Genomic DNA, 9,120 nt, shown 5'->3' with positions numbered 1-9,120 from the left:
AGGTCCTTTCATGTCCCCTCCTTGCTGCTCTTAGCTCTCTCTTCAGGTCCTTCCTGGCTTCCTTATAACTCTCAATCGCCCCAATTGAACCTTCATGCCTCATCTTTACATAGGCCGCCCTCTTCCATTTAACAAGGGATTCCAATTCCTTATTAAACCACGGCTCCCTCACACGACCCTTTCCTCCCTGCCTGACGGGTACATACTTATCAAGGACACTCAATAGTTGCTCCTTGAACAAGCTCCACATATCAATTACACCCTTGCCTTGTAGCTTACTTTTCCAGGCCACACATGCATCATGCCTCACAGCATCATAATTTCCCTGCCCCCATCTATAACTCTTGCCCTGCCGTGCACACTTATCCCTCTCCATCACTAGAGTAAAGGTCACTGAATTGTGGTCACTGTCCCCAAAGTGCTCACCTACCTCGAATTCTAACACCTGGCCTGGTTGATTACCCAGAACCAAATCCAGTATGGCCTCACCTCTTGTTGGCTTATCTACATATTGTGTCAGGAAACCCTTCTGCACACATTGGACAAACACTGACCCATCTAATGAACTTGAGCTATAGCTTTCCCAATCAATATCAGGAAAGTTAAAGCCCCCATAACAACCATCTTATTACTTTCACTCTTGTCTTGAATCATCCTCGCAATCCTTTCTTCTACGTTTCTAGGACTATTAGGAGGCCTGTAAAAATCTCCTAACAGGGTGAGCTCACCTTTCCTATTCCTAACCTCAGCCCAAACTATCTCAGATGGCGAGTCTTCATCCATCGTCCTTTCCACAGCTGTAATACTATCTTTGACAAGCAATGCCACACCTCCCCCTCTTTTACCCCCACCTCTGACCCTACTAAAACATTTAAACCCTGAGACCTGCAACAGCCATTCCTGTCTCTGTTCTACCCATATCTCCGTAATAGCCACAACATCGAAGTCCCAGGTACCAACCCACGCTGCAAGTTCACCTGCCTCCAATCAAAATGATCCAGTTCCCGTCTAATATTGTTGTAGTTTGCCTTCCCCCAATTTAAGACCTTCACCTGAGGGGTGCTGTTATCTCTATCCACAAGTACCTTTAAACCCACAGTATTATGGTCACTACTCCCAAAATGCTCCCCCACTGAAACTTCACTCAGCTGGTCGGGCTCACTTCCCAAAACCAGGTCCAGTATAACCACTTCCTGGGTTGGACTGCTGATATATTGTATCAGGAAACCCTCCTGAATGGTCCTTATAAATTCTGCCCCATCCAAGTGCCTAGCACAAAATGAGTCCCAGTCAATATAGGGGAAGTTAAAAATCACCCAGCACAACAACCCTGCTGTTTTTACATCTTTCCAAAATCTGATATCTATCCTCTCCTCTATCTCCTGCTGATCATTGGGAGGCCTGTAGTATATCCCTGGCTTTGTAATTTCACATAGTCTAATGCTGAGTTCTACTCATATTGCCTCAGTGCACGAGTCCTCCGATATGTCCTCCCTCAGTACAGCTGTGAGATACTCCTTTACCAGTAGTGCAACTCCCCCAGCCCCTTTTACCCCCCCACCCCCAGACCTTTCTATCACACCTGAAATATCTAAACCCTGGGACATTCAGCTGCCAGCCCTGTCCCTCTTTCAGCCAAGTCTCTAGAATCACAATAATCTCATAGTTCCAAGTATTAATCCAGGCTCTAAGTTCTTCTGCCTTGCCGATTATACTTCTCGCATTGAAACACCTGTATTTCAGAGACCACCTCCCGTGCTCTTTTCAGCAGTGTTTCCCTGCCTGTTGTTGGTCTTAGTCATGTTTACCTTGATTTCTACCTCTCCCTCAATTTCTGTTTCTACTACCCTACTCCTCTGGTTCCCATCTCTCTGCCACACTCGTTTAAACCTTCCTATTTTACCAAGTATCCCCCCCCCCCAAAGACACCAGTCCCAGTCCTGCCTAGGTGAAACTCATCCAGTTTACACAGATCCCACCTCCCCCAAAACCGGTCCCAATGCCCCACAAGTCTGAAACCCACTATCTTTTCAGGCACACGTTCATCCTATATATCCTGCTATTTCTGCTCTGACTAGCTCATGGCACTAGTTGTGGTCTTGAGATAACCACCTTTGAGGTCCTACACTTCAACTTTCTTCATAGTTCTCTACATTCTGCTCGGTCTTCAGTTTTCTTTTTGCCTCCTTTTTCTTTTTGACTAAGCTCACAATTTCTCATTATTCAAGGTTCCTGAACCTTGCTATCCTTATCCTTCCTTTTCACAGGAACATGGTGGTCCTCAACTCTAATTAATTGGCCTTTAAAAGATTCCCATGTCAAATGTGAATTTACCCTCAAGCAGCCACCCCAGATACAGTGCCTCGTTCTTACCTAAGGATTCCCAGACTAAGGCACCGCCGTCCCATAATTATGGATAGTCTAAAAATGCTTACAACAGGGAATACTAAGAGATTTGCTGAAGGTGTTTAAACTAACAAAGGATTTAGGTAAAGAAAGCTAAAAAAAAAGTAACACGAGCAAAATTTCTTTTTCCAAGCACCGCAAACCTGTGCATCTTTGTTATCGCTCCTGTAGTTATGGAAACAACTCTTTGATATGACAAGCAGTTGGATTTGTGGCAGATATGAATTCAAAATGGAATTGAACAAAAGGTTGGAGAAGATGATTCAGAAGGAGCAAGGGAGGAAATCGAACTGGATTGTTTCACAAGACTGATAAACAGCCCTGCCATGAGATACCGACAGGAATGTGCAGCGAGACCAAAATCAGATCAGCCATGACCTGACTAAATGATAGAACAGGTTTGAAGGGCTGAATAGCCTACTCTTGCTGGCAAGTTCTATATCCTTTGAGTGTCACTGCAGCTGCAAATGGACCTGGTGTCTTCCTTCTGTGATATAGGATTCAATGATATAAATACAAGTTGGTAATGTTGAAATCTCCTGTGTAACAATCACAGCATTGACAATTTCAAATGCAATTCCTGCATCCAGTTCTATTGCCCTGGTGTTGAGCTTAGTTTTGCTTATATGCCTTCACTGTGGTCAGTTTTAAAACTCAGGATATTCTAGCCATATTTTGGCAAATAGATGATTTTCCTTACATCATGATCCAACCTCAAAACTATAATTTTAAAGATCAGTGTAATTTCTTTTACCCATGTTTTCTCTTTGTCTCTCAGGAGGGCTGCTTTTTTTTGGAAGCAAAAAAATAGCTTTTGTGGTGAGCTGTCTACAGTGGACTGAATTCTACAGGGATTCAAAATGTTCTCTGGAAGTCCTTTCCCCAATATAATTTAGGAACCACGGATTTGAAAGTAAGATGGCAGTCTCTGGGCGACACTGACTCAGTGGTTAGCACTGCTGCCTCACAGCACCAGAGGACCCAGCTTCGATTCCAGCCTCGGGCAACTGTCTGCGTGGGTTTCCTCTGGGTGCTCCGGTTTCCTCCCACAGTCCAAAGATGTGCGGGTTAGGTGAATTGGCCATGCTAAATTGCCCATAGTGTTAGGTGCATTAATCAGAGGGAAATGGGTCTGGGCGGGTTGCTCTTCGGAGGGTCGGTCTACTTGTCAAATTAAGCCGTTAAGTTTAATGACTGCCATTACACAGCTCTTCTTATACCTTTTGCATATTCACGATCCCTACATGCTGAACAAGGGACAAAATGTGAATTAGCCCACAGGTCTCAATAAAAAGGCTATTCTGTAACTGAGGTAAAAACAATGACTGCAGATGCTGGAAACCAGATTCTGGATTAGTGGTGCTGGAAGAGCACAGCAGTTCAGGCAGCATCCAAGGAGCAGCAAAATCGACGTTTCGGGCAAAAGCTGTGCTCTTCCAGCACCACTATTCTGTAACTGACTCCTAGGAGGTGCATTAAACATTGGTTGGACTTTGCCTTACTCTCCTTTCAGAAATGCAAGATCAACCAACTGCTCTTATTGTACTTGTGCTGGATCTCAAGGGTAATTGTCACCCATGGGGAGCTCAGTTACCTGTTTTACGTTTTCGAGTCTTGGTGTCAATTACCACGGCTTGAATCTTCTCTGTAAAATGCTTCAGCACAATGACATCATGTGACTCATTAGCATTGTCTATGTAAACAGTATGAGTGCCTCTGCAGAGTACCTGCGTCAGAACACGAGTTTGGTTATTTTAGAATCAACAACAAATCACAAATAATTTTGATCCCTTTAATAAGCAATGAATTGTGTTTCACTGGCAGAACTGCTCAATAGACAACTGAGCAAACCTGCTGCAGCAAGACACCAGTTTCACTGGAAGGGTCTTCACCTCATGACATATACTCAGCCCAAAATACCAGCTGCCATATTCACCAAAACATTCCTGAACCAGAACGTGACCACATATTTAAAAACAGATGGGATGCCATGTATCCAAGTAACTGACTGACGTTATAATTCCGTTTGAACAGCTCTGATTAAACAAAACTGACGAGCAGGTTAAAGTCAGAGGCAGGGGTAACCAGCAAGCTGTTAATCAGTTTATGGATGAAACTTTCAAGTTACAGCACAAGATTGATCGAACACCAGCAGCACGCTGGTTCAGTGGTTAGAACTGCTACCTCCCAGCACCAGCAGCCAGGTTCGATTCCAGCCTCAGAAGACCACCTGTGTGGAGCTTGCACATTCTCTGTGTCTGTGGGGGTTTCTTCTGGTTTCCTCCCATAATTCGAAGGTGTGCAGGTTAGATGGATTGGCATTTGGTAAATTGTCTATTGTGGAGAAAGTGAGGTCTGCAGATGCTGGAGATCAGAGCTGAAAATGTGTTGCTGGAACAGCGCAGGTCAGGCAGCATCCAGGGAACAGGAGAATCGACGTTTCGGGCATTCCTGAAGAAGGGCTTATGCCCGAAACGTCGATTCTCCTGTTCCCTGGATGCTGCCTGACCTGCTGCGCTGTTCCAGCAACACATTTTCAGCACAAATTGTCTATTGTGTCCATGGATGTGCAGGTTAGGTGGATTGGCCATGGGAAGTGTAGGCTTACAGGGATAGGGTAAGGGGAATCTGAGTGAGGTACTCTTCGGATAGTCGGTGTGGTCTCAATGGGCCGAATGGCCTGCTTCCACACTGTTGGGATTCTATGATTCTAATACTTCACAGCCAAACTATTTATAATTATTGAATACAAAATACCAGGAAGTAACAAGTTGAAAAGCTTTGAACAGAGGATTTGAATATATGAAGGCTTAATGATAGCAATGTTGCATGAACTGAAAATTCGAATCTTAAAGTTTAAAACCATTTATGATAATTCCACATTAGATAATTCAGCCGTCTTCATTATAAACTAGTCAGTGTCAAGTAATACTTATTATGGCCATCAAGATATAGATTGACCAAATATCCTGAAACTACTTGAAGTAATATTTATTTCGGTCTACACTATTGCTAAGGAGGATCTGACCAAGAGTCTGGGTTACCTGTTCTCTTCAAATGCTGTTCAGTCACTCTTGTACTCCTTTCAGTTACTCCAATGTCATTCATTTCATTTTAACATGGCAACACTACAGATTCCATTTCAGCTCACACACTGAAATGGTTGTTTTACCTCTGGGAATCCGACCAGAACCAGCAGGGTGAAGATGTTGGTGCGTTTCAGATGGAACGGCAACTCCTCAATGCACCGCTGTGTGCAGGCCGCAATCACCTCCTGCCATTGCGGGCTAAAGTTCAGGTCCCTGAGGATATCTGCCACTGAAGATGCCCAGTCCAGGCTAATCCTGCTTCAATCAAGTGAAAGGCATAGTGATGGGGCACTTCTTCATTCAAGAAATACAAACAAGGCATTTTGTAAAGTTCAGCTTTCTAGACAAGGTCCCAGAATTTAACAATCACTGTTATAATCTTGAAATCTACACCAATAAAAATGCATTCATATAATGCCTTTCACAACCTCAGAAGTGCTTCAGACAATGAAATTTCTGAAGTCTAAGATCTACTGAAGTGTTGAAAAAACAGTAGGAAATTTCCACATGGCACAATCCCATGAATGAGAAAAATTACCAGATTATCTGTTTTAGTCAAAGCGATGGAGTGATTATATATTGGCTCTGACACTGGGAAGGACTCAAATAGGAAGGTGGTGAAATAAAAAGACCACAATTTATTACTGTACCAAACTGTGCTAGAAATTATTTTAAAGCTTTAAGCGCTCCCTCATACAAAAATAAACAAACGAGTAAACATTACCAGTCCAAGCACACTGCTCCGAGACTAAACAAAACCTGCGTAGTCATCCAACCAGGGTGCTTCAGCTTGCCTTCTGCTGTACTAAGTAACGCCCAAGATGCAAACAGGACGTCCTTGACTGCTGCATCAGCCTCTGCTGGGGAGATTCTCAACAGTAATTGTCCAAGTAGCCCCAGCGTCAAGTGATAGGTCTCAATCAGTTGCCCAGGGTTCTGCATTGCCACCCGAAACAGCAGTTTCAGTACTTGCCTCAGGTTTGGTAGGCACATGGATGAATCCTGTGGGATTGAAGATAGTATCAAAAATCTGTGCATTGGTTCAGAATGCCCAGTGGTAATTATCAAAACAGCTATTGTGAACACAGCTGTACATTTTGAAATGTCAATGGACTGAGTTCTTTGGAAAGGCTTGCGAAACTTGGGTTTTTCTTTCTTAGCCTGGCAAGGTGATTTGACTGTTACCCGAAAGAGGCACACAAGCTGTTAAAAGAAATGAAAAGGGAAGTCTAAACAACCAAGTTAAGCTTTGGCATTATCACTGGGTCAAAAAACCTGAAATTCCCTCCCTAACAGCACTGTGGACAGGTGTGCACCACATGGACCACAGTGGTTTAAAGCAACAACTCACCAACAGCATCTCCAGGCACATGGACAGCAAGTGCTAACTTTGCCAGCTACAAGCACATCCTATTAAATAATCTGGAGAAAATGACATGGGGACCAGATATAATCAGCTGAAAGGGAAAATTGAGGATCATTTTTAGGAAGCCTCTTTTCAAAAGACTGAACCACACACAGAAGTAACTTCCAAATGGAATACAGATGAAAAGCTCACTAGAATTTAGAGAAACATTTTGATGTTGCGATGGAACAAATGTGATCTTTCTGAGAAGGAGCTGAATAGATTTCTCCTTGTTCCTCACAAACCTGGAAAATTCCAAACATTCCAAAAAGTTTCATGTCATTCACATTCAAGTTCAGAAAATAAATCTCAAAACAACCAACTTGAAATAAAACCTCAGGGAAACATTTGAACACCCAATCTGTTAAACGTAAGCTAATTATCATAAGCAGCCAAAAATAAAGCAGCTTCTATCATACATTTGAAGCCTGTTTATTCGCTTTTTAAATATACGAAAATGCTTCCCAATAAAACAACCAGTGGCTCTTACAGTTTTCACAGGAGGCAACATTGCAGCCAGCAGTCCGAGAATTCTCTCCTGTGAACATTCAGCAAAGACCTGGTCTTGGCTGTGCACCGGCTCTCTGACGGCAGTGTGTGTCTTGAAAGAGGTTTTCGATCCACATATGCGAACTGCAGCTGCTTCCACAGCGGGCTCTGATCCTGGAAAATCAAAAAACAGCCCCTAAAGCAATGCAAGAAAATTCATTTGGTCTCTGCACAGTCAAGACTACACTCATTCTGCACTCCTGCTTACACCAATTCTGGCCCCTCAGCCTATTCCACCATTTCATCAGACCATAGAAAACTCATCTCATCTTAACTCTTTAATCTTTAACACTATCGCAGAAGGAACAGTAATATTTGCAAAAACGGACCTGTGTTAAGATATATTCTTGGTAAGGCTTGTAATAAATTAAAATGGCTTTCAGTAACACAGGGGTCAATAAAGCGTTTATTTGTTACCCAAAACAAAATATTACTTTTAATCTCACTTCACAAGCTCTTTCTTGCTAAGTTGCTGAGTAAACTGGATCTAATTCTTCATAATGCCTTGGTGAAGAAGATTATATCGACTTACCTGCTTTAACCACCTCCATGGCTGATGTAGACATTTGCTGTTCAGCTGCATTGGAGTCAGGCGGCTGTGTTCCTGACACAGAAGACAGCAGCACCGATTCAGTGGCCACCGACTCTGCAGCACTGGTAGGAGATGGCTTTGCGAACGTGTCGGATGCAACACTGGGCACAAAAGAATGCTGTATTTCTCTGGATGCAGTGGACATCACGGACAACAATGAACTGTGCTCAGACTGGGAGGCACTGAGTCGCTGTTCAGTCTTGGGTGGTTTCGTGGAAAGGTCAGAGGAAGACTGTTGTATAGAAGCAGCATCAACTACAGAACCGCTATGTTTAACTTCATCTTCAGAGGCAATATCTGTTACCATGAAACTTAACTGACTGGGTGATAAAACTGCTGAGGAACCAGTCGTGGATAAAGACATGCGATGTGATGAATCAGAGTCAGAGATCATATTGTCCTTACTGCTCTCAAAGTTCAAAGTATCTCCTCGGGATCCAGATACCTGAAGCACCTGTACGCTCTCCCACTCAATGCTGTCAATACTTGCCAAAGTGGCATCACTTTCACTTGATTTTAACTGGAGAAAAACAAACAGGGATCTGTGACTTAAAATCACACCACCTTCCATTTATACAGAATCATTAACATCATGGCAAGAAATTGCATAGGATTATTCCTCCAAGACATAACACCAAGCCATGTAAAGGAATGTATCTAAAATGTTCAAACAAATAGGTTTTAAAAAATGTGCCTTAAGAGACCTTGGAGTGCAGGTTCATAGCTCCTTGAAAGTGGAGTCACAGATAGATAGGATAGTGATGATGATGTTTGGTATGCTTTCCTTTATTGGTCAGAGTATTGAGTACAGGATTTGGGAGGTCATGTTGCAGCTGTACAGGATATTGGTTAGGCCACTGTTGGAATATTGCGTGCAATTCTGGTCTCCTTTCTATCGGAAAGATGTTGTGAATCTTGAAAGGGTTCAGAAAAGATTTGCAAAGATGTAACCAGGGTTGGAGGATCTGAGCTACAGGGAGAGGCTGAACAGGCTGGGGCTGCTCTCCCTGGAGTGTCGGAGGTTGAGGGGAGACCTTATAGGTTTACAAAATTATGAGGGACATGGATAGGATAAATAG

The 9,120-nt window shown here is 43.2% G+C and overlaps 1 protein-coding gene across 3 annotated transcripts in view; it reads right to left on the bottom strand.

Annotated features, from left to right (window-relative positions):
• Nucleotides 1–9,120, bottom strand: part of zzef1 (zinc finger, ZZ-type with EF hand domain 1) — a 259,977-nt gene that overhangs the window by 72,142 nt on the left and 178,715 nt on the right. For 2 of the 3 annotated variants that reach the window (XM_043718816.1, XM_043718818.1), the window contains exons 39-43: nt 7,982–8,561; nt 7,391–7,563; nt 6,220–6,497; nt 5,579–5,753; nt 4,001–4,133 (exon numbers count right to left, since the gene is read on the bottom strand). In XM_043718816.1, coding sequence (XP_043574751.1) covers nt 4,001–4,133; nt 5,579–5,753; nt 6,220–6,497; nt 7,391–7,563; nt 7,982–8,561 — 1,339 coding nt within the window. The remainder of the gene's footprint in view (nt 1–4,000; nt 4,134–5,578; nt 5,754–6,219; nt 6,498–7,390; nt 7,564–7,981; nt 8,562–9,120) is intronic. The other variant, XM_043718817.1, reaches the window with a different exon arrangement.

This window comes from Chiloscyllium plagiosum, chromosome 28 (assembly GCF_004010195.1).
Source record: "Chiloscyllium plagiosum isolate BGI_BamShark_2017 chromosome 28, ASM401019v2, whole genome shotgun sequence".
Taxonomy (NCBI): domain Eukaryota; kingdom Metazoa; phylum Chordata; class Chondrichthyes; order Orectolobiformes; family Hemiscylliidae; genus Chiloscyllium; species Chiloscyllium plagiosum.
The sequence above is the reverse complement of the archived record's forward strand: the minus strand, read 5'-3'. Positions and strand labels throughout refer to the sequence as shown.